This window comes from Nyctibius grandis, chromosome 4 (genome assembly GCF_013368605.1).
Source record: "Nyctibius grandis isolate bNycGra1 chromosome 4, bNycGra1.pri, whole genome shotgun sequence".
Taxonomy (NCBI): domain Eukaryota; kingdom Metazoa; phylum Chordata; class Aves; order Nyctibiiformes; family Nyctibiidae; genus Nyctibius; species Nyctibius grandis.
The window spans coordinates 47064970-47089305 of NC_090661.1; the positions used below are offsets into that span (position 1 = coordinate 47064970).

The following is a 24336-nucleotide window of genomic DNA, read 5'->3' on the forward strand; positions in this document are numbered from 1 at the left end:
ATTTATGCAGAAAAAAAGCTTGTGTGTGTTTGCTTCTTGTTTCTTATGGCTCTTTAAGATATGAGTAATGACCTTTGAAGAAGGCCTTATCTATACCACTCTGGAATTATCCCAGCTGTAAGTCCAAGCTAGGGATAGGGAAGAAGCAGGGCAGAGGATGCCAGCCCTGAATGGGGGGTGGGGATGAAAAGACTTGAAGATGGGTGGAACCAGCAATCTGTCTGGGAGTTGAAGAGGCCCTCAGACATGCCAGAGTGAGGACAGAGAGGAGCTGGTTGCTGTGTTGAGCCTCCTGAGGATGCACAGGTTGCAGGTTCTCCCGGATCCTTGCACAGACACTGCGCTGCCCCATGGCATGAAGGAGGAGTTCCCAGTTTCTTCCCTTGTCCAGGGAACTGGCCCTGCAGCTTCACCGCTTCGAGGCTGATCTTGTGTCACAGTGAAATGTCTTCAGTGAGCTGGCTGCAGGAATGATACCTGGGCCTGTATAGCTTCTGTGAATTAACTGTGGTCTGAGAACTACAGCAAGTAGCTTAAGGGAAGTGGGACTCTTGTTCTGACCTGCTGCCGCAGTGCCCCTTGTCTGGGCAGTAGAAGGGTCTGGAGAAGGAGGAGGGAACCAGGTGCACTCTCTGAGGATGGTGATTCTTTTTTGGGGATTTGTGCACACTAGTAGGGAGCTGTGAATTAGCTAGCCTCTGGCCAGCTGTCTCTCTGAAGCCTGGGTCTGGCCACCCAGGATCCTAACCGTATTGTTTTTCTCTGTCTGACTTGCAGAAAGTGATGCCAGAAGCCTGCACTGATCCCATAGTCCTTGAGGAATCAAAGCTGTGAAATGGAGGGGTGGCAGAGTTGGGAGATGCAGCCCCCCTTATTCCCATCTTTGCTACCTACATCGTCCTCCTCTTACACGTGCACCATGGTGGTGGGTCAGCCTCAGGACAGAAGCCCAGTGAACTGCTTGTGGAGAGTGTGAAAGAGCAAAACAAGAAGGGAGTTGCTCTCTTCAGTTATACCTCTGCATCTTGCTATTTTGGAGACTCTGCTGCTTGGGAAGAGAAGTTGGGAAAACCCACTGCTTCCCCCCTACCCACCATGTATCCTTGGAAAAGAAAAAGCACATATGCTGAGAAAAGCCATAGTTCCAGACTAGCCCTGAGCACATGAGGGTGGCACCCTGCACGTGGCTGTGTCTCCTCTTATAGGCAAGCTGTGACATGAAATGCAGAAGCTAGACCATGCTTACTTTGTGAAGAGCTCTGGAAGAGCTTTCAGCTGGCTCTCAGGAAGAGGGATTGCTCTGCCTCAGTGCCTGTGATGCTCTGTGTCACACCGGTGATGGTAGAGGCCTCAGCACATCACCAGCAAGTGCAAAGCAGTGCATCTGCCGCTGCTAGCTCTCGTTTTATTACGTGGCTGTCTCAGGTGAAGCGCTCTTAGTCTGTGGATAAACCTCTGTTCAGAATTCACTGCGGTTGCCCTGATGTTCCTATATATTAGGAGTAATTGAGAGATACCAATATGCCTCCTTCTACCTGGAGGCAAGGACTAGTTCTGCAGCTTATGTTGAAGCTACAGTCTAAGTCCAGCTCATCACTAGGCTAGCAACAGGAGTGAGTCAAACCACAAGCTCCCTGGGCTGACTGTGTCTTCCTCCTTAATGATGAAGTGCCTTTTGCATGTTTCAACATGACAAAAAAACTTTTGTGAAGTTTTATATTGAGATAACCAGCCAAGGCTGTGTTGCTCTTCACAGCCACAGAAAGGGGTTTGAGTATGATGGGAATCCAGATTTGCTCCAGTGTGGAAGCTTCCCACTTTGTAACAGAGAAGAGGAGAAGCCCTCTTACCAGCATTTGTGTCTCGTAGACACTGCCCGTCTGTATGCTGCTTTTTATCTTCTAAACGCAAATGTAGATCCTTATATCCCTTCTTCCTTTCCAGTATCCCTCCACTGGTGGAGACATAAAGTGTCCTTATATTTCTTAAATCATGCAGTTATGCATATATCATTTGGAGGGCGGGACAAAAACCACAACCAGGTGGAATGGATAAAAGATAGTCCTCTCTGACATACCATTTTTGACAAAACATTTTTTGGGTGAAATTATAGAGTCTTTTGACACATTAAAAAATTCAAGTCCTATATTTGATACTTTGGGATTGAGGATGGGGGCTTAAAATGGCTTTTCAATAGAAGTTTTTATACAAAATAAAAACATTTGAAGTGTACAATGAAACCTGACACATTCATATTAAATGGTTGAAACAGCCTACATCTGGCTCTTTTAATAGCCTGAAATGTGTTGCAGAACGGAAAAATCATCTTTCTGCCCAGTGGTACTGTTGTGCTCTTTTCTTCCCTTCTGTGTTTTTCCTTTCTTCTGCACATGCACTGTCTTCCCAGCTAGGAGATCCTGCTGGTTCCTTCCTACTTTCTGTGCACTGCCCATCTGCTTTGGGCATTATTTCATCTAGGTCTGAGCAACTGTTCCTGTTCTCTCCATCTTCTGTAGTTATAGCTCCCTGCAAATGTAGCTCAGTCCTTGCTCACAGATGCATGGTTTGCTGTCACCTATGCTGCGGAAGCGAGAGCTGCAACAACTCTCTTCATGTGTGTGCGTGATGTGAGCAGTCAGACCTGGAACTTTGTGGGAAGGAGTCAGGGAAAGGTAGGTTTGCTGTAAAGAGAGATGATTAACCCTGCAATATACAGTAGAAACTGCTGTTTGCTCTGAGGTTGTACATCCTTTACCCGCTGCCGTGTAGCGGAAAGACAGACATAGCGCCCTCCAGTTTTCTGTCATTTATTATAAATGGCCCCTGAGGAACACACACATGCAAGTTACACAGCAGTGCCAGGGGCAGCACACGTTCTCTCTTTCTGGTCCGAAGTGTTCAGTGGATCCTGGGTAGCTCTACACCTCCTCCCCACAGATACACTGGGAGAGAAGTTCTTAGTGCACCTGAGACATTCCCTGCTGTCCTCCAGGGAGACAGTCACCAGCTGCCCCCTGCAAGCTTTGACACAAACTGCTCTGGCATTTGGTCTTTGACATCAGTCAGTTGAAATGCTGCCTGGACAAGAAAAAAAACACTTGGTAATGAAGATTGATTGACAGAGTCCAACACTGATCCACTAGTGGGACTGGTGTCCTAAGTTCAGCTGAGCTTTAGTGGAAGTTTGGCAGTGAAGACAGGAGACAATGCTGACCTACATAGCTTCAGTTTTTCTTCTTGTTTTGTGACAGTGCTTCTACCTCCAGGTACTGCAGCCCAATCAACATTCCCAGGATCGAGAAACCTGTGATGGAGATAGATAGATACAAAATGAGTTGTGTAGATAATGCTGGACAGGAGATGAGACATGGCCTCCCACCATCTCCTCCCTGCCCTTAGCTCACAGCCCCATGGAGAGTTTTTCTGGGGGGTCATAGCTCCAAGGAGAGTTTGTGGAGAGAGGATGCTGAACTCTACTTACTTGCTACCATGAGGGGTGCCATAACTCCAATTGTCAAGGCTGCAGTGTGGTATATGAGGACCTCGGAGAGGAAGTGAACAAGAGCCAAAAAGAAGGTGAAGAGCGTGATGTAATAGAGGCTGTTGGAGAGCAGAAAGAAGCAGGTTATCATATAGCCCATAGTATGGGCACGAGCATGGCTGAGTGGAAAAGAGGCAAACCTGCATGCTGCCCCGTCTGTCCTCACTGTGGCAGCACAGAGGGCACTTGGTGCCTTGCCTAGTGAGGTGCAAAAGCTCCCTGGGCAACAGCTGAGAGAACAGGGCAGTGTGTTCAATGGTGCATTGAACATCATGGGCATTTTCTGGCCTGAAGGCAGGTGAAGATGGGAGAGCAAGGGTAGAGCACCGGTGAAGTGAGAAACATGGGTGCACACAAAAAGGGGGTGAGAACTGGATGACCTGAGAACTTGGGCAACAGGACTTGGCTGACTCCAGGCTGCATCACCCAACACATTTCCCACCTGTGCTCTGCTACCCTCTAGGGGCCACAGCTGTGGAAAGGGAGCAGGCCCAAGAGACACAAGATAAAAAAATCCTTCTAAGAAATAAGTGGCTTCATGGTAATTGGCATTGCCACCACCCCCTAAAAACAGATAATTGAGTCCCTGCACCTCCCTACCATAGACAAGCCCAGGCAACCCAAGGACATGCTGCCAGGTGAACAGTGACTTCTGCTACAGGGCTGGGGGAGGCAGTGACAAAAGGGTGAGTTCTAGCAACCTCAAACACAGGCTTTGTCTAGCACAGACCCAGCGTCACCCTGCTTGGAAATCCTTCTCAGAAATACTTCTGTTAACCACAGGGAGAAATGGCCTGCCTCCCACCGCAGCATCGGGCTGCACCTCAGGCCTTGTCCTCCACCCCAGAGGAGAGTATGGAAGAAGGCAGCGGGTTAAGACCACTGCAAGGGGCCTGTCAACCTGCCACAATCTTTAGCTGAGCTGTCACAGGGAAAGAAGTACCAAGCATCAGCCAGACCACAGCATTAGCAATTCCTTAATGTCAACAGAGCAGCAATACCATTAGAAGATGCTTTCCAAGCTGGAGCTCAGAAATCCGTGACGTAAGAAGTTCTCAGACCTACCAGTTTCTGCCTGAGCTAAGAAACAGAACTCAAATGCGCAGGCTCTCCCCACAGAGGCAGAAGGGGGCTGCAGTTAACACACAAATCCCGCACTGCTGTTTAAGCCTTTTCGGGGGAACGCTTGCGACCCTATAGAAAGCTCAGAAACAGCTTTTGGTTCCCCACCGCCGCCGCGCTGCCCTCTAAGCGAGCTGCTCGGGCCGTGACTAGCAAGCAAACCGAAGGATTTCTCCGGTAGGCCTTTACGTACGTCCTATTGTGGATGTCGATGGCGCAGAGACAGCGGATCACTGATGACAGCAGCGTCCAGACGCCAAAGGTCCGAGCCTGGAGCCCGTTCACTGCGCAAAGAAGGGGGGAGCACATGAAGACCACGCACAGCCCTGCCTGCCACCCCCCAGCCCCGCCGGCAGGCGCACGTCGAGGCTGCCGGCGGCGCCGGGGCCCGACAGCAGCCGCTGAGGCGGGGCCCCGAGGAAGGCCCAAGGCTGGGAGGCGACCTCCAGGCCTCGGGGCGGCCGGCGCGGCCCTTACCGAGGCCGGGGCTGGCGGTGTACAGCTTCTCCGAGAGAAAGCTGTGGTCGCGGAAGCTCTGCAGGGAGTTCCCGGCGGCGATGACCGACACCATCACCAGCCAGCTGCGCAGCACGTTCAGGAACCGGCTCATCTTCCCGGCCGGCACGGCACCTGCTCACAGGGACCGGGCCGCGGCCACCGCCCGGCGCCCTCCGTTACCGGCCCCGCTCTCCCACCGGGGCCCCTCCCGCTCCCGCAGCGCACGCGACCGCCCAGCACTTCGATTGGCTGCGGGAGCGCCGCTCCATCCACGCGCCACGCTGACGTAAGGTCCTCCACCGCCAATCGAATCCCTCACCGCCGGGAGGCGGTCCCGCCCCGTCTTGGCTCCTCCCGCCATGCGGGGGAAGGTGGAAGCGGCGGCGGTCGGCGCGTGGCCGCACTACTGCGCCTGCGCTCTGCGGTGGGCGGGGCGCGCCTGCGCACTGCGGCGGGCGGGGCGCGCCTGCGCACTGCGGCGGGGCGGGGCCATTGCCCGTCGGTTGTTGTAGTAACGGGGAAGCGGTGGGAGGGGCTGCGGCTACCGGGCAGGCGTGTCCACTCGCCACGGCGATGCAGGAGCAGGTATGGGGAGCAGAGGGCTGAGGGGGCTGCTCTCTCATGGGCGAGGGGCGGTTGGCCGGCGCCCCGGGGCAGGAGTCGCGGCCCCTTCCGCCGCTGCCTCTGTCCGCCGGGTCCGGCCGCCGCGGGGTAGGCTGGGCCCCAGCTGCCCCTCCGGGCGCGGGTGAGCCAGAGAACTGTTCCCGGGCCGCTGGAGTCGTTACAGTGTCCGGCTGAACCTGGGCGGCGCGGGAGTCTCGGCACCGGGAAGGAACAAGCGTTTCCCGCTGGTCCCGGCCAGCCTGGTGCGGGTCTGCGGCCGGAGGCAGGGCAGGGCCTCAGCGGGAAGCGCCTGAACGGCTCGCACGGGCAGGTAGGGAGTAACCTTCTGGAAGGTGATGCTTCTTCCTACACTCCCCTGGCTAGGAGGTAGCTTATAGCAGGTGACAAGCTTGTTGATAGTCTTGTGAGAAATATGTATTGACAGGAGGTGGGAGTTAAGTTACCTGTTTTCTCTTGCTGTCTTGCTCAGCTATGGATTCATGCTTTTAATTCCTATTGCAGATAACTGTTCTTGCAAGATCCCTTGAATCTGCAGGAAGGAGTCTCAGAGGCTACGGAGACTAGGCTGTATGAAAACTCCTAGAGGAAATGCCAGTTGGGATGGCTCGAGATCTGGAGGAAACTGGCTCATCCTCAGAGGAGGAGGAGGAGGAGGAAGATGCCATAGATGGGCTGGAGTAAGTAGGGAAAAAACCTCTGAACTGTTTCTATCTCCCTGTGCTTCCTGCAGGATTTGTACTAATCTGAAAAGACAGTTGCATTCCTTACCCTCCTCCTCCCTATAAAGCGGAAGATGGTTGGTTTTGGCCTCAAGCCTGTGGGCAGGCTACCTGCATTTGTAGCCTAAAAGACCACCATATTCATCAGTGTTGGAGATGCAGCTCTTTCTTGGCTACTCTGAAGTCTGTAGTTCCCATTGATCTCTTCCTGTTATGTTCCTAAGCTGGGAACTTTCTTGATGATGTTTAAGAAAATGAAGGAAATGGCTGTCCTTTCTTTTTGCTTTTTTAGTTTTTTGTTTTGTTTTAGTTTTTACTTTGCTGCAGAGAATGGAAATGTACTGCACAGTAGACTGATATGCAATGTTTTATGTCCTTTTTCAAAAACTGTCTCGTGAGAACTCGGCTTCTGGATTTCTTATTACTTACTAGTGTAAGTTTGTTCCATCTTTGTTTAGTAACTTCTTTTGTCTTTGCTTATAAAGGAGTTGCTCCCTTATTCTTTCCCAGAGTGGAATCCCTTTTGCATTTCAGCTGGACCTACTTTAATATGTCCTGTTTGTTTTCTTTGGGGTGCATATTGTGAGTGAGTGCCCAGTTGCAAACTGCAGTGGCTTAAGGCATTTAGAGGAATGTTACTTCATACCAAGTAGTTTGCTCGGACTTGCCAGATCCTCATGGATGGAAAGGTCCAGAACTGCCTTCACCTGGAACATAATTGTGACAGTGTGTCTGCATCAAGTGACCAAGGGTCATGCTAGGAATGAATGACTGTCACCTGGAGGATTGTGCCTTACTGCAAATCCTCAAGACAGGCTTAACATAAACTCCCCTCCTGTTGCCTCAGCTCATTTCGCACTTATATAAGGCTCTGGCCTGTAGTGTAAATTCTGGAAGCTTCTTGGATCTCTTCCAGTCTGAACAGCTAATTACACCCCAGTAGATGATTCCTTTTTTTAAATTTTTTTTTTCTTTAGAGCTGGTGGAAGCAGATGGGTGTGCTGTTAATTTGTCTGGGTGATAACGGTAATAACGTGGTTAAGAGGACCAAGGTTACACTTAATCATAGAATCATAGAATGGTTTGGGTTGGAAGGGCACTTACTTGTCCTAGCATCAGAAAGTTGCTCTTTTATCTCTGTGTTTTAAGTGTAGGAAGTGTTTTGTCTTGTGTAGTTTCTCCAAACCTTTGACAGACAATGAGCTTGCACATTCTATAGACAAATGCTTCTGTGTACTCTGCGGGTCTTTATATGTCTTCCTCTTTCTGTAGCTAGAGATGTGTCTGTCCAACCCCTCAGTCTCTGTTTTCTGTTAACTTTTTCATGGTTCCATTTCCTTGCGCAGTGAGTAATAAGCAGCCTGAGTTTTATTTGCTTAGGGATGTTGACAGGCTTTCTTTCTGTGATTTTAGGATTTTATATAACAGATCTTAGTTTTTTTTGTGTGTGTCCTTAATTCCTCTGAGGAGATGATAGTTCCCAATGTAGTCTTGTTGTTTTGGACAGAACTGATCACTGTATCTCGGAACCTGTAGCTTGAGCGGCTGGCTGGGAGCATTATTGTTGAATTCTGGGCTTCCGTTCCACTGCATCTGTCAGAAATTAAAAAGGAAGAACACACAAGTTTATCAGTTGTGTTGAGCCAAGCTGGTTCTGGAGTCTCAAACTCTGCGTGAGTGCCTTTTTGTGCACTTCAGAGTCCAGGATTACAACCAGGCAGCATGCACTTGTTTACAGTTCTTAAATTGGAGACTGGAAACTGCATTGTAAGGTCTGGTTGTGTGGATACCAGCAATTATGGTTTATCCTGAATTATAGATCCTGTTTTCAGGCTATAAATCCAGAGAACTGTAGCCGTAAAAATTCACGGGGTTTCTCTGAAATTACGCTCAGTAAAATAAATAGAAATTAAACAGAACTTTGACTTAGGCTGGCAAGGCCAACTCAAAAAGAGGATGATCTGGAAGATTCCCTTTGTAGCTGAGTACCAAGGATGCCTCGCGCGTGTGTGTGTGAGTCAATATAGGCAGGGCGCAGGAACAACAACAGAACCACAGCTGAAATGCAAAGAGTAAATTTATTTTTGTTACCTTGCCAACCGGGGGATCCCTGAAGCAGCACCTGAGCAGAGGCACACAGGTGGGGGTGCAGGCACTGCAGAGCTTGGTCCTTGCTAGAGGATCACCAAACCTTCTGTTTGGGTCTGTTTTTCAGGGATTCACACAGGTATAGTTTGCCATGGTGCTTTGATCATTCCCACAGCAGGGTAGGAATCTGAAGCATGTTCAGTAGGGTGCCCCAAAGTGTATCACAGGCCTATGTTATCTGAACATTCTACTTGTCCAACACACAAGGCTAAACAATGATTAGTATATGCATTTTTCTACACCCCAGCTGCAAGTCACTTGACCGTGTTTACAATTCTCCTTGCCAATCTTCCGTTATTTTCCCATATTCTATCCCCTCGCTCAAGGGACCACTTCTGCTGGGGCTGGCAGAGCTGGAGGTGTTCATTTGAGCTTGCAGGGTGTTGGGCAGGGTAAGTTACAGAGGCACGTAATAAACATATATAGAAAAAGGAATAAACATATCCCTACAATAATGCTTTGAATCAGGTGTCCCACTTGTCATGTCAGGGAATTAAACAACTCAGCCAGCCAGGTACCACCAGTAGATTGTTTCATTTGATGCATTGAGTCCTGGAGATGTTCAGTGTTGTCCACTATGCTGGCTGATTCATCAGTTATGTTGAAGCAACACATGCCTTCAAAATCAGAGTGGTGTTTATGGTGTCGAAGAAGGTTGTCCACCACCAACCAATTTTGTAGTGTTCCTTGGTGTACAGCCATTACCTACTTGGAAAGAATAGCAACGAGGAACATTAATATCAAAAGCACTTAGCATAGTATAGCTCTGTAATACAGCTAGGGGCGTTGGCACACCAATGAAACACGCTGTCAAGACATCTGCAGCTGTTAATCTTCCTTCAACACAAAAGGCAGATAAGTTAGCTACAGTAGAGGCCAACCAAATTCAAGTCTTTACATGTCAATCTCGTGAAAATGTATCCAGGGCATGTGCTTGTAGTACAAGACTACAAAGCATGACGAGCCATCCTGTGATAAGGGAGGAGGAAAACAGGTATAATCTCCTTCCAGTAATACATATGCCGTTGCTCCAGCTCCTTCAGCTAATATTACTCTGGGTTTGATATCAGTGTGAGCAATTACCCCACATCAGGTTTGGAGAGCTATGGCTTGCGCTTTCTCAGATTGAACTCCAATTTGATGTTGGTTTCGTGACATCAATAACTGTTCTGATGCTGTCTCCTTTAGATAAGGCACAGGTATTCGTTGAAGATACCAGATTCTCAAGTTCTTGTATTTCAGGTATCAACAAAGGATGTAAAATAAGAGGAGAAGTTGCAGTACAGAACCATATGGCATTCTCGGGGGTTATTATATGAATCTTCACATCTAGACTAATAGGTCCTGGTCCCACCACGCAATCTGTCAGCGTGAACAATTTCACTTCCCCTATAGTTAATAATTTGGGAGAGAATGAGTTGTTCTAATGTTTCAATTGTGCTATGTCAATTAGCATATTTGGTGGGTTTAGCAAAAAACAGTCCTGACACTGTATCCACAGCAGTGAATGCAGATCGCCACCCCCCTGACAGGGGCAGGGTGCCCATATAATCAACCTGCCAGGTATTCAAGGTCTGCTGACCCTGTTTTGTTTTTTCCCATGGCCTATATAATGCTCTTAAATGTAGCTGTGTACAAATAGTACAGTTATGTGCATGTGCTTTATAAGTATGTAATGGCTATTGAAAAGAAAGCATTAGCAAGATCTATCACTACCTTCCAGGGTTGTAAATTTTTGCTGATTTTTTTCCTATAAGAGTAACCGTGTCTGATACTGTAACTGCAAGTAGGGGGGTGGCTTTATTCAATTCTCTATAATCTACAGTCATTCTTCAAGCGCCGTCTGGTTTTTGAACAGGCCAAATAGGATTCAGCAATGTTGGGGGACCTGCCAAACCTTCATTTCTGCTGTTTTGACATTTGCCAGGTAGAGCGTTGCCTTTAGGTGGCAGGCAGGGGTGGAGGGAGGGCGCTGAGCTGGCGGTGGGGCCAGGGGCAGTCAGCTTTTTTGCATAGACCACTAACTTTTGCCATCAGTGAAACATTTCTGATGTTGTGGTCCCATCTATTTCTGATTGTGGGATACTGGCTTGTACAAGATCATTCCACGTTTGTTTTCTCATCACCTATGATGTAACTTCTTTTGGTTTTGCTGGCTTTCCTTTATCCACCATCCACACGGATGGTCCTGAAGTTAAAGCCCCAATTTCCCTCAATGTTTTTGTTAGCGCGCCTACATTACCAGTAGCATTTATGATTGCTGGTATAACAAGGGTTTTAGTGAGGCAGGTGCTCCTCTCAGAAGCTCCATTTTGATTCTCCTCATTACTGCTACCCTGTCCGGATTGAATCCCGTAATCAACACATGAGCCATTGCTGTTCTCAGAATGTTCCCAGGCACAGCAGAGTAAGGTGATAAGCAGTACAATAAGCAGCAAAAGCAAAAAGCAGCCACTAATGAGCACTAGACTCTAACCTATACAGTAAGGCAAACAAGCCCCATGGCAAGCACAGAAGCCTGCTGATTAATAGCTAAACAGCAATAACGACTATAAATTTGATCTAGCACGTTCCAATCAAATCTGTTGTTATCTTGAACCTTTCATGCCCCACATTGGGTGCCAAAAAGGGCTGTCGTGGTTTAACCCCAGCCGGCAACTAGGCACCACACAGCCACTTGCTCACTCCCCCTACCCTGTTTATTAGCAGTACGCGCTATCAACCATTCTAGAGTATCATGCATCCCATGGCACTGCTCTGCTTGAGTAGTAATTACTTCTTGCGCGATCGCCTTTGCATCTTGTAAGTCCTGACTTCCTTCTCCAATTCTCTCATTTTACTCCATAATGCAACAACTTCATGGTCGAGAGCTCTAAGACCAGTAGCTAATAACCATCCGAATCTCCCTGCTAATTCGTGAGAAGAGTCTGATGCCGCTTTCCACGGCCATCTGCACATAGCTATTTCAGTTGTCTGGGGGGTAACCACTTCCCCATCATCATTTCAGGCCACGCTTCTGGCGAAGCCAACGTAGCCAGGAAAGTGGCCACGGGGGTCCCGTGCTCAGTACTGTGCCATCCCAGAATATGGGGAGTCACCGTTGTGGCTTCCCCAGTCCCCGACTTTTTTGCCAGCCATGGCATGGCTGTTCCTGGATCCTGCTGACTATGCCAAATGTGTGACTCAGCATAGGCAGGACGCGGGAACAACAACAAAGCCACAGCTGAAATGCAAAGGGTAAATTCATTTTCATTTACCTTGCCAATCAGGGGATCCCCGAAGCAGCACCTGAGCAGAGGCACACAGGCAGGGATGCAGGCACTGTGGAGCTTGGTCCTTGCTAGAGGATCACCTAACCTGCTGTTTGGGCCTGTTTTTCAGGGATTCACACAGGCGTGGTTTACCACTGTGCTTTGATCTTTCCCACCGCAGGGCAGGAATCTGAAGCATGTTCAGTAGGGTGCCTCTAAGTCTATCACAGGCCTATGTTATCTGAACAGAGATGTTGTACTTGTCAAACACACAGGGACAGACAACGACTAGAATGATGTATGTAAAGCTGCAAGTTGCTTGAACAACTTTACAATCCTCCTCGCCAATCTTCCCTTATTTTCCCTCAGTGTGTTTGCCTGTGCCCTGCCCAGAGGCTAGGTGGGCAAGTATGGAGAATTGCTGTGTCCTTGTTGTGACTGCTGCGTGTATGAGGCTCAGCAGTTGTTTATACTGATTATCTTGCCATTTCAGAGATCATCCATGTATCAGGTGGACTGGTGGCGGCTGCAGGCGGATCCCCGTCTTGGTGTTTCATGCTGAAGCCATTCTGACGAACGACAGCTACCTCCGCCTAATTGGAGGTGGGTGCAACTATGTGCCAGATTTTGGCCTGAAGGCGTGAGGTGGAAGTCTCTTACCTGGATGTTCCTTTCTCTTTGCGGTGGGGAAGAGGACATTGTAGGAAGGAAATTACAATCCTGTCTTGTCTCTGAGCACTGAGATGTTCAGAAACGCTTGATCGGTTGGTGAATGTTTATCATGTCTTTGGGTTGTATCAAGCATCTGTATTTGTCCCTCCATTGGGTTCTGATGTGTTTTGAGTTGGAACTGTCTGCTTGCAAATCAAACTTGGAGGCCATGCTAGAACTTATGACCAGAATATAAATTCACTACTCTGTAGCTAAGAGCTTAAAATCAATCATTGCAGTGAGTTTTGAGAGAGTTTCATTGGGAAATAAAGCAGCCAGCCCCACAGTGGTAAGAACAGCAGTAAGCTGTAGTAACAAATCTCTGTGTCTACAGCCTCACAACTGGAGTAAGGCCATAAGCAAAATGATTGCTGCTCTGGCAGCACTTGAGTCGGGAGACCAAACCTGTCTAGTGTCAAATAAGGGAGAGCCTCTGAATAAGAGGCAGAGTTGTTATGAACAGTCACTCTGGATTGCAACAGTTAGTACTTGGTGGGTGTGTACAGCTGGGAGCTCATTCTGGATGTGCTGAGTTGGAGAAAAGCTAAAATCTACTCATCTTTTTGTGAAGATGCTGACACTTCTTTCTTCTCTTGCCTCTCCCTTTCTGAGGTAATTGGTGCCCTCATTTCTAATATCCTACCCAAGCAGAAATGCTTCTGGCTTGCTGGGTTAAGGGGTGGAGGTGATCTGTGTGTGGAAACTCCTGATCCTTTTCATGTGAACATACTTGAATGGTGTCAGAAGCTGATGGTAATTTAACTTGTATCCTAACTAGAGTGTGGTCCCCCTTCTGCTTTTTCTCAGGAGGCAGAGGCTTTTCATGGTTTAACAAGTCTACTGCTGACTAGTGCAACTTGTTAATTTTCCTTTAGCTTTGTCCAGTCCAAGATTATGATACTTCTTACTCTTTTCTTTAGACTTATTTTTATTGGTAGAACATATTTCCTGAGGTTTAATCTAATTTTCATCTTTCTATTCTCAGGTTGAACCAATCTGTAAAGTGGCTTTTCCAAGTGATTCTGTATTCTAGTGTTGCAATTTCTGCCTCTGCTTTCTTTGAATTCTTTTATGTATTGCCACATCCCTTTGTGTGACGACTGGCCTCTAGTCTTGCTACTTGCTTTTGCTTTTATGACTTTCTACTTAGATAGTGATTTCTCTCTTTCTTTCCTTGTCCTATTTACTTTATTTCCTACTATTTTTTTGCAGTTATTTATTGGAAGATCAGTACAGGTGAATGAGATGTGAACAAAAATTCAGTGTTTTCTTTTGGGTTTTCAAGATCTAAAACCTGATCATATAAGCTAGGCATGTCAATGAGGGGCATATGGCATGATTCCTTTTAGCTAGGAATACCAATCTTGAATAGAAAGAGCTGAAATCATGTTTGGAGTGTTATAAAGCAGTCCATATAAAGAGCTGTTTAAAAAAAAAATCTGGGCATTGTTAGCATGTCCTCTGTTTTATTTTGATACGATAGGGTTCAGTGATGCAGCAATATTATACCTAAGGATTGATGTAAATCAGTTCAATGCCATCATTGGAGTTAATGCCCCAAGAGATGGACAGGCATTTCCTATCCCCCATTGCCTGTTATGTGCTGCTACTGTGTGGATGCTCCACTGTGGATTAAGTGCAGCTGTACTGTGCTGAGTCTTGTGGTGTTCTTCTCTCTTCCTTGGTAGTGTAGGTAACTTTGGTTTATTCTTCTAGGTGCAGACATTAATATCGTGTCTCTTGCCCTTTTAACAGAGCGCTACCACTTGTCCTACAAGATTGTGCGAACAGACAGCCGTCTGGTTCGAAGCATTCTGACTGCCCATGGATTCCATGAGGTGAGTGCAATGAACTTCAGATCTTATTATGTGCTGGGCTGGGAAGTGGTGATGATGATTATTATGTTTTGGGGTTTTTTTTTGTGCTTTGTTTTGTGGTTGGTTTGTTTGTTTGGTTTTTTTTACGCTGCAGGGTTAGAACTGAGAAGTTGCTGTTGGACCCTCTTGAGGTTTTTTTTTATTTACATACCCTGCCATGCAGACAGGAAATATGTCATGATTTTTCTCTCTTAAACGAGTACCCTTTAGCCTTAAGCCTGTAAACTTAGGGAAAAAGGGATGCTGAAGTTGGGTCATGTGTCTTTTCTCATCTTGCTTTTAAAGTGTCATCTCACACCCTTGGGAAGATCTGAAGGATTTAGTCTCTCAGCCTTTGCAAGCTCACAGAAGCATTGATGTAGAGTTTCACGTTTCTCTTCTAGCACCTGTCTTGCTCTAAAGAATGTCCTATATGCAGCGAATGATAGTTTGAGATGTGTATATGGTGGATTTTCTTCTGATAACACCAAGTTAAGGAACAGGTTTCTCAAGTTTCCTGAAGAAATCTAAAATGCTTTACAAATTGAGTTTAAACAGTCTAAGAACAAACCCACAAGTTTGTTTAGATAAATATGACATGGTTATTTCCTAGCACTCCTGTACAGTAGCTTAGGGCAGCAGTCTGGCTTGAGTTGCCCTAATATTAGAGATAGGTAGAGGAGATTGTCTTAAACTAGAATTGCTTTGGTCTCATAGACATAAGGTCACAGTCTGTAGGACAAGTGGTGGTGCTTTTTATTAGTTCTCTGTTTTTGTGTGTGGTGTTCTTATGTTGCTTTTTAGGTGCACCCTAATAGCAGTGATTATAATCTTATGTGGACAGGATCACACTTGAAGCCCTACTTGCTGCGTTCCCTTACAGATATTCAGAAGGTCAATCATTTCCCTAGGTAAGGCCTTGATAATCGTGTTTTGCTGAATATCTTTGTGATAATTTGCAAAAATCTGAACCTAGATAGCTCTAAAAAAGAGAGTATACATGATACTATAAAGTCTCAATGCACTGGGCCTGTGCCACATGCTGTCTTCATTCTAAACAGTCTTTGGGGTTTTGGGGAGATACTATGTAAGTTGAAGTGCTTGTCTGTAGCCTGAATACTGGATTTAAAAAAATTTTTTTTTTCTTTATTTGATGGATAAGTAAAGTATTTGGGGCTTTGGGTTCTTAGTTACAGAGGTAGTAATATGTCATCTCCTAAAGTTTACAAACACCATTATAACAGTTTGCTGTGCTTCAGTCTGTCTTGGGAATTGCAAGAGGTGCTACAAATGAGGATGGTTATTGATATGGCCATAGGACAGAGATGGTAAAACTGAAGAGTAGTTGTATGTTAGAGTTTACACATCTGACAGGGCTACAGATGCTTTAGTAACTAGGATGTGGGGTTTTTTTTATGTGGGGAAAAAATAGATACAGTCTCTTGTTTTGGGACTTCAGGTCTTATGAACTGACACGAAAGGACAGACTATACAAGAACGTCAGTCGTATGCAGCTGGCCCATGGGTTCAAGACATTCCATATCTTACCTCAGACCTTTATCCTCCCAACAGAGTACCAGGACTTCTGCAGTAAGTGAATGGCTGATGATGCCCAGACCTAAATCAAAATAAGTGGGTGGGGGGAAGGGAATTACTTTTAATATCCCAGCCTGTTGATCATGCCCAGTGGTTAAGGCAACAAAATTAGAGAAAGCTGGAAAGACAGTGGAAAAGGCCCACGTGATTTCTTTATATATTTTCTACTCTGCTGTTTAGTCTATGCCTGCATAAGTCCTCAAGAAGCTGATGTTGGCTTAAGGCTTCAGAATTGAGCTTTTTTTTTTGTGCACAGTGTTGTTGATGATCAACTTCACAATATCTCTGACAAATATATGGGAGTACTGAAGAGAGAAGTGCCAAAAGGAGGTGTAGGGCAGAGAAATGAATCTATTGGAGCAGTAGGAGGGGCTTCAGGGAGGAGCCATAATAATTGCAGTGAGTCCCAAGCGGTAAAATAGGACATCTAAAAAGTAGACTTTGATCGATCTCCTCATGGAGTTCTCGAAAGCTTTTACTGTAAGCAACATTCTTGATTCTTGCTCCTCTGTAAATAAGCAAAATAGAAGATGTTTCAGACTTGTGCTGTTTTCTTTTAACCAGATACCTATTCTAAGGACAGAGGCCCATGGATAGTGAAGCCCGTGGCCTCTTCCAGGGGTCGAGGTGTCTACCTGATAAACAATGTAAGTGTTCAGCAAAAGAACTGCTCTTCAGTAGCACTGTCTGCAAAACTGTGCCAGCTTCCAGGCAAGGGGCGTGGAAACATCTAACCAGGCACTGGCCCTGCTCTGAATTTCAACCATACATTGGTGAGCAGTTCAACAGTCCTGAGCAGCTGGCAAAGCTTGCCTGGGCCTATGCTGCGTAACCAAAAGCAGTCTATTTCTTTGTATGCTGTGCTTATCTTGCAACATAATTTCAAGTCTTAGCTTATTAGAAGCAAGTTCATGCTCCATGAGACAGTTTGGGAAGCTGTACTGCTTCATGCTCTCCTTGTGGCTGACAGTAGGCTGGCCTTGGGAAGATTCCCAGAACTCTCCTTGTTTCCCTGTGTGACCTAAACAGTCCTCAGACAGTCCCCTCATCTCCCTCTTCCCCCTGAAAAAGACCAGTTGAAATGAAACCTTACGGGATACAGGAGCATGTGTATCAGTCTTAGAGCTGTATTATCTAGATGGCAGTGTGCCCTTACTGAGATGTGATGGGGATGGTTCTTTGAAATCAGTGTGCCTGTTTGTAGTGTCTTTTGCCCTTTTTGGGCTTTGCAGGGAGTTAGATTGTCATAGGTAACAAATACATCTGGGCAGGAGCCAAACACATGAGGGGATTCCAATAAATATTCTCAGCAGCAAAACTGACTGGTGAGTCATCTTGTTTTCACTCACTCAAACCCCTTTAGCCTCCCCTGCACTGAAGGGGTCATGCTGCCTCATCTGTTCTCTACTTGGATAATTTCCCATAAAATAAGGGAGCAATTTGCCAAGTGTATGAGGTAAGTATTTCCAGAGCTGCACTCAGCTTTTTCTTTGCTTGAAAGAGAGGAACAAGCTCAGGCTTATATGGCAGTTGGCCATGAACTGGGGAAAAGACCCTTCTGGGACCAGTCTCCCTTTTTGTATATCTGTTCCAGAAACATTTCAACTAGTCTGGCCCAAAGACTTCAGTTTCCTTCAGTGTGATGCCATTAAGGGAGTGTCTTCTAGAATCTCATCACAAAAGTGTTGAAAAACAGCAACAAAAAACCCACAACAAAACAACAAACCTTTGAATATCTCTGATTCATAATAAAGCAGGCTGTCACTTTTGTGTGAGGTGCTGAGGGAAGTTGAGCTTGTTTCCTTACATTGTGTATGTGCGCTCTATATGCTTAGGCTTCCTGCTCATGATGCAGTGCTGTGGCTGAATACATGCAAAATTGAATAAAGGCAAGATGACGGGGTGCTCTTGGCTCTTTTGCAAAATGAAGGCAAGAAAATGTTTTGCAAGAAACTGTACGTGTAGTTAAAACTGGTTACAAGAGAGAGGCTTACATACAGCGAAAAGTAAAAGCTTTTTCAACAGATCCCATGACTTTGTGATGTATATTTGTCATAGATAGAGCTTTTTGTTCTGAGTTACAAGGGTAGTGTCTTCCTGGTACAGTAGCCCCTGCTGTGAACTGAACCTCGGTAGAAGGTATTTACTCATGTAGGCAAAAAGGTTGGATACCAGCACAAGATCTAGCTATAAAGATCACAAGTTGATGTGAGTCATTTTCTTCACTTGTGACTTCCTTACCAGCTGTAGTTACATACTCCTTCCACTGTCTTCTAAACTCCTCCTCCATATGTTTGGTTAAACATTTGAGAAGCAAACAGAATGACAGTTGCTTCTTAGATGTGTTTTTTTTTTCCTGCCTGTTCTACGTCACTGCCATGTGACTGTTAAATCTATATTCTACTCTAAGGAACACTTAACTGGGAGATTCAATGGGTGTTTTTTTGGCAATGTTATCATTCCCAGGCTTCTGGTTAGGATCTAATTAGCTTAAGTATGTTGTGACTGACAGTGGTGTTTTTTCATTTTGTTTTTTTTTCCTCCCTCCCCAGACATAGTTGTTGGTACAGAGTGGCTTTAGGATGGAAAGGCTGGAAAAAATGGTGGGTTTGCTCTAGTCATCTTATTCCTTAAGCCTCCTGTTTTTTCACTCTTGGATTCTCTGTTCTTCTGTAGCCAAACCAGATAGTCCTGGAAGACAACATCCTGGTTTCTCGTTACATCAGCAACCCTCTGCTCGTAGATGGTGAGTGTACTTAGGAATTGCTTTTCTGTCTTCCCCCAACCTCACACCTGAGGATCTCTGCAACATTTGCAGGAATTTAGTTGAATAATTGAGTGGTCTATCTTCCTCTATTACCGGAAAAATGTAATGAGAGAATTCCTTAAAATCTGGAAGCTTTTCAACTGGGAAAGCTTCAGGCACCTGTGTCAGCAGTAGACAATGGTTTATTGCTCTCAAGGTCTATTAAAATTCCTCAACTGGATGTAATGTCTGAACGATATCTGCAGTCACTGACTCTTGACAACTGTATTTCAGATTTCAAATTCGATGTGCGCCTCTACGTTCTGGTTACATCCTATGATCCGCTTGTCATCTATCTCTACGAGGAAGGATTGGTCAGGTAGGGGAGGTTTCTTCTTTCTCAGTGTACCTGCACTTGGTGATCCAGAGATGTCTTGGCTTGCCTCTGTACTTCTGACACAGTAGTAAATGAGGGAAGTGCCAGTTAAGAAGTTCTGCAGAGTTTAAATATGATACTTCATCATGCTGTGTCCCATCAGTTTTCTTTATATAGATTATAGGATCTTTAGTGAGGGACTTTATTACATATGTAATAAATAAAGCAAGTTTTCAACTCTTAAGGGTTGAGTGGCCACAGGCACCATCATGGTGTGGTCATTCTCAAGGTCAGGTTCTTGAAACCTCTTTGGACTCTTGGTGCATTTGTGCCCCTTCTCCATCCTCCAAGGTGAAGGGAATCTAAACTTCATCAATTTCTGTTTAATCCTAAAGACAAAGGCCGTTGGAGACCTGTTGTTGGCTGTATTGGCCTTTGTTTTAATACTTTCAACTGCTTTTCTAAATTTTAGGTCATTATTTGTGTTTTCTACAGTATTGAATAAGTGGGTTTAGACTAGTTGACTGTTCTTACCCTGCAAGATGTCAATTTTCTTTTGCATGTAAGTCATGAAAGATGCTTAAGATTCCTAGGAGGAACACTTATCTACCAAAAATACCTGTTTCTCATAATCACAGAAGTTTAGCTAAATATCTGTCTATAGTAACTAATAAAATTGAAATAATCATCCCTCTGAATTTCCAACAGACCAGAAACTTAACTGTAGTGGTGTCACGGTTTAAAGCTGGGCTGGCGATTAAACCTGCGGCAGATGCCCTCTGTTATCCCCTCCCCCCAGAGGGAAAGGGAAAGGGAAAAGGGAGAGAGACTTCTGGGTTGGAAAATTAAAACAGTTTTAATAAACTATAATAATTAAAAAAAAAGTATAATAATAATAATAGAAATAATCAAATATATACAAATATATATACAAAACCAAGATTGAGCTCCCCTGAAGTCAGCCACGTCACCACCGGCACTGCAGGGCAGGCTCCGGGAAGGCCCAGCCTGGGCCTAGCGATGGTCGAGAGCTGGATTCAGGAACGCACGGATCGGGATCGGGGGCAGCAGGAAAACAGACGGAGTCCTCCCTGGACACCGGCCATAGCAGAAAGAGAGCGAGACCCTCGTGATCCCCCCACTTTATACCGAGAATGACGTGTATGGGATGGAATACCCTCGTTGGTCAGTTTTGGGTCACCTGCCCTGTCCGCTCCCCTCTGCAGCTGCGACCCCCCTTCGGCTCTTCACTCGTAAGCAATGAGGAATTCAGCAGTGACCTTGGTTTCTCTCAAGAATAAGTACAGCAAGAGCCTTTCTGCACAACATCCCTACCGGTGCCTCAGTGATAACTACAAACTTCGAGCGTTATCAGTCCTGGAAGCAGACACTGTCTGCAAAAACATGCAGTTAGTTTCAGAAAATGCAGTTACTTAGAGGAGACTTAGCTGAAAGTAAAAATCACTGAAAGGAAAATCGGCCTGGTTTAGGCCAAACCAGGACATTCCACCCCTTATTCCATACCATTCACGTGATACTCAGATCACCACTAACTTTTCATTTTAAAATATATACAGATAACATTAGTTTATGATTCATCTCTATACAAAAAAAAAAGTTCATCAAGTTCATTTAGTTTAGGATTGTGGGTTTCCATCTGGCTAGGAGTCTCCCAGGGTAGGAGAGATGATATGAGCTTTGTCACAGTTCGTGCCCACGGGTTGCAGGTTAAAGATGTCAGTCTCGAGGAGGTTACTGGACTCCACTTGCAGCTAGCTCCGGTCTCATCACCACTGCTTCAACCTGAAAGACACTTATGAACACTGTTAGTATTATGCAGCAATTAACATCATGCAGTTCAGAATTAAGTATTCTCACCCAAGATCAGATCACCTTCAGGGACACATCGGACTCCACCATCCTGCAGCATCACCCACCAAGTACATCCAGGTCCTTGAGCAAAAGCAATCCCATGAATGGGTTTACCTTTGCCCGTAGCAGGAAGAACCCAGACAGTTTTTCCCAACAGATTCCTTTCATGCACCACAGGGACTTTATCCCCTTCTACTGTATGTAAAAGGTCTGACTGAGCAGGGCCAGCTCGGTTGATAGATCCTCTGGTGTTAACTAGCCAGGTAGCTTGTGCCAAACGCTTATCCCAGTTTTTAAAGGTTCCACCCCCCATTGCTTTTAGGGTAGTTTTTAACAGCCCATTATACCGTTCAACTTTCCCAGAGGCTGGTGCATGATAGGGGATGTGATATACCCATTCGATGCCATGCTCTTTGGCCCAGTTATCTATGAGACTGTTTTTGAAATGAGTACCGTTATCCGACTCAATTCTCTCTGGCGTGCCGTGTCGCCACAAGATTTGCTTTTCGAGGCCCAGAATAGTGTTCCGGGCAGTGGCATGGGGCACAGAGTATGTTTCCAGCCATCCGGTGGTCGCCTCCACCATGGTAAGTACATAACGTTTACCCTGGCGGGTCTGAGGGAGTGTGATGTAGTCAATTTGCCAGGCCTCCCCATATTTATATTTCAACCACCGCCCCCCATACCACAAAGGTTTTAACCGTTTGGCTTGCTTAATTGCGGCGCATGTTTCACAATCATGGATAACCTGTGCAATAGAGTCCATAGTTAAGTCCACCCCTCGGTCACGAGCCCATCTGTATGTTGCATCTCTCCCTTGATGACCTGAAGTGTCATGAGCCCACCGAGCTAAAAATAGTTCACCTTTATGTTCCCAGTCCAAATCTATGTGGAACACTTTAGCAGCCTGATCTGCTTGTTGGTTGTTTCGATGTTCCTCAGTTGCCCGACTTTTAGGTACGTGAGCATCTACATGACGTACCTTCACGACTAGTTTCTCTAGCCGAGCAGCAATATCTTGCCACAGTTCAACAGCCCAAATAGGTTTCCCTTTACGCTGCCAGTTGCTTCGCTTCCACTGCTTTAACCACCCCCACAAGGCATTTGCCACCATCCATGAGTCAGTATAAACATACAGCCTTGGCCACTTTTCTCGTTCAGCAATGCCTAAAGCCAGCTGGATGGCTTTTACCTCTGCAAATTGACTTGATTCACCTTGTCCTTCTGTGGCTTCTGTGACTCGTCGTATAGGACTCCATACAGCAGCTTTCCACTTCCGATGCTTTCCTACAAGACGGCAGGATCCATCGGTGAACAGGGCATACTGCTTCTCATCCTCTGGTAGTTCATTATACGGTGGGGCTTCTTCAGCACGTGTCACCTCCTTTTCTGGTGGCATTCCGAAGTCTTTGCCTTCTGGCCAGTCCATGATCACTTCTAAGATTCCTGGGCGATTAGGGTTTCCTATTCGAGCCCTCTGTGTAATTAATGCAATCCATTTACTCCATGTAGCATCAGTTGCATGATGAGTAGTAGGAACCTTACCCTTGAACATCCAGCCTAGTACTGGTAATCGGGGTGCCAGGAGCAGCTGTGCTTCAGTACCGATTACCTCTGAGGCAGCTCTAACTCCTTCATATGCTGCCAGTATCTCTTTTTCAGTTGGGGTGTAATTGGCCTCAGAGCCCTTGTATCCTCGACTCCAAAATCCTAGGGGTCGACCTCGAGTCTCCCCTGGCACTTTCTGCCAGAGGCTCCAGGTAGGACCATTGTCCCCAGCTGAGGTGTAGAGCACATTTTTAACATCTTGTCCTGTACGGACTGGTCCAAGGGCTACTGCATGCACAATTTCTTGTTTAATCTGTTCAAAAGCCTGTTGTTGTTCAGGACCCCACTGAAAATCATTTTTCTTTCTGGTCACCTGATAAAGAGGGCGTACAATCTGGCTGTAATCTGGAATATGCATTCTCCAGAAACCCACAACGCCTAAGAAGGCTTGTGTTTCCTTTTTGTTAGTTGGTGGGGACATAGCTGTTATTTTGTTGATCATCTCTATCGGGATCTGGCGACGCCCATCTTGCCATTTAATCACTAAAAACTGGATCTCCCGGGCAGGCCCCTTGACCTTGCCTCTTTTTATGGCAAAACCAGCTTTCAGAAGAATTTGGATTATTTTCTCCCCTTTGTCAAAAACTTCTGCTGCTGTATCACCCCATACAATGATGTCATCAATATATTGCAAATGTTCTGGAGCTCCACCCTCTTCTAGTGCAGTCTGGATCAGTCCATGGCAAATAGTAGGACTGTGTTTCCACCCCTGGGGCAGTCGATTCCAGGTGTACTGGATACCTCTCCAGGTAAAAGCAAACTGTGGCCTGCACTTTGGTGCCAAGGGAATAGAGAAAAATGCATTAGCAATGTCTATAGTGGCGTACCACTTGGCTGCCTTTGACTCCAGTTCGTATTGAAGTTCTAGCATGTCTGGCACGGCAGCACTCAGCGGTGGCGTAACTTCATTTAGGCCACGATAGTCCACAGTTAATCTCCATTCTCCATTAGACTTTTGCACTGGCCATATAGGACTATTAAAGGGTGAGCGAGTCTTGCTAATCACTCCTTGATTTTCTAATTGTCTAATCAGTTTATGAATGGGGATCAGGGAGTCTCGATTGGTGCGATATTGTCGTCGGTGCACCGTGGCAGTAGCAATTGGCACCTGTTGTTCTTCAACTTTCAGCAACCCCACAACAGAAGGATCCTCTGAGAGGCCAGGCAAGGTAGACAGCTGTTTAATGTCCTCAGTCTCTACAGCTGCTATACCAAAGACCCATCTATATCCTTTTGGGTCCTTAAAATACCCTTTCTTAAGGTAGTCTATGCCAAGGATGCATGGAGCATCTGGACCAGTCACAATGGGGTGCTTTTTCCATTCATTTTCAGTTAGGCTCACTTCGGCCTCCAGTACAGATAACTCTTGAGATCCCCCTGTTATTCCCGAGATACTGACAGATTCTGTCCCTTTATGATTCGATGGCATGAGGGTGCACTGTGCACCAGTGTCTACCAGGGCTCGATACTTTTGTGGTTCTAATGTGCCAGGCCATCGAATCCACACAGTCCAATAAATCCGGTTATCCCTCTCCTCCTCCTGGCTAGAGGCAGGGCCCCTCTAATTAAAGATTGGATTCGTGCTGCTCACGGGGATTGGACCTTCATTTCCCCTATTCACTCTTGGAAAAAAAGGATTTGAGGCCCATCTACCCTGACTGGGGTCCT

General features: G+C 46.2%; 3 protein-coding genes across 7 annotated transcripts in view; 2 read left to right on the forward strand and 1 right to left on the reverse strand.

Moving 5' to 3' along the window:
- The window catches only part of FLVCR2 (FLVCR choline and putative heme transporter 2), a 40879-nt gene extending 39697 nt beyond the window's left edge, over positions 1–1182 (forward strand). The window contains exon 10 of one of the 2 annotated variants that reach the window (XM_068399363.1): positions 778–1182. In XM_068399363.1, coding sequence (XP_068255464.1) covers positions 778–834 — 57 coding nt within the window. In that variant the 3' untranslated portion in view covers positions 835–1182. The remainder of the gene's footprint in view (positions 1–777) is intronic. The other variant, XM_068399362.1, reaches the window with a different exon arrangement.
- A 1609-nt stretch (positions 1183–2791) lies between these two features.
- On the reverse strand, positions 2792–5400 carry ERG28 (ergosterol biosynthesis 28 homolog). Of its 3 annotated transcripts, XM_068399484.1 has the most exons (5): positions 5141–5396; positions 4857–4947; positions 3482–3600; positions 3215–3304; positions 2792–3078 (listed from the first exon to the last, which is right to left on the reverse strand). In XM_068399484.1, exons 1-4 carry the CDS (start codon positions 5271–5273, stop codon positions 3225–3227), a joined length of 423 nt encoding a protein of 140 aa, XP_068255585.1. In that variant the 5' UTR covers positions 5274–5396; the 3' UTR covers positions 2792–3078; positions 3215–3224. The 3 variants fall into 3 exon arrangements, with proteins under 3 accessions (XP_068255585.1, XP_068255584.1, XP_068255586.1); XM_068399483.1 differs by having other exon boundaries at positions 2792–3304; XM_068399485.1 differs by lacking the exon at positions 3482–3600 and having other exon boundaries at positions 2792–3304; positions 5141–5400.
- A 281-nt stretch (positions 5401–5681) lies between these two features.
- The window catches only part of TTLL5 (tubulin tyrosine ligase like 5), a 149972-nt gene continuing 131317 nt past the window's right edge, over positions 5682–24336 (forward strand). For both annotated transcript variants that reach the window (XM_068398796.1, XM_068398795.1), the window contains exons 1-9: positions 5682–5746; positions 6287–6462; positions 12397–12506; positions 14370–14452; positions 15275–15381; positions 15930–16060; positions 16631–16713; positions 18743–18812; positions 19107–19191. In XM_068398796.1, the coding sequence (XP_068254897.1) occupies positions 6374–6462; positions 12397–12506; positions 14370–14452; positions 15275–15381; positions 15930–16060; positions 16631–16713; positions 18743–18812; positions 19107–19191 (758 nt within the window). In that variant the 5' untranslated portion in view covers positions 5682–5746; positions 6287–6373. The remainder of the gene's footprint in view (positions 5747–6286; positions 6463–12396; positions 12507–14369; positions 14453–15274; positions 15382–15929; positions 16061–16630; positions 16714–18742; positions 18813–19106; positions 19192–24336) is intronic.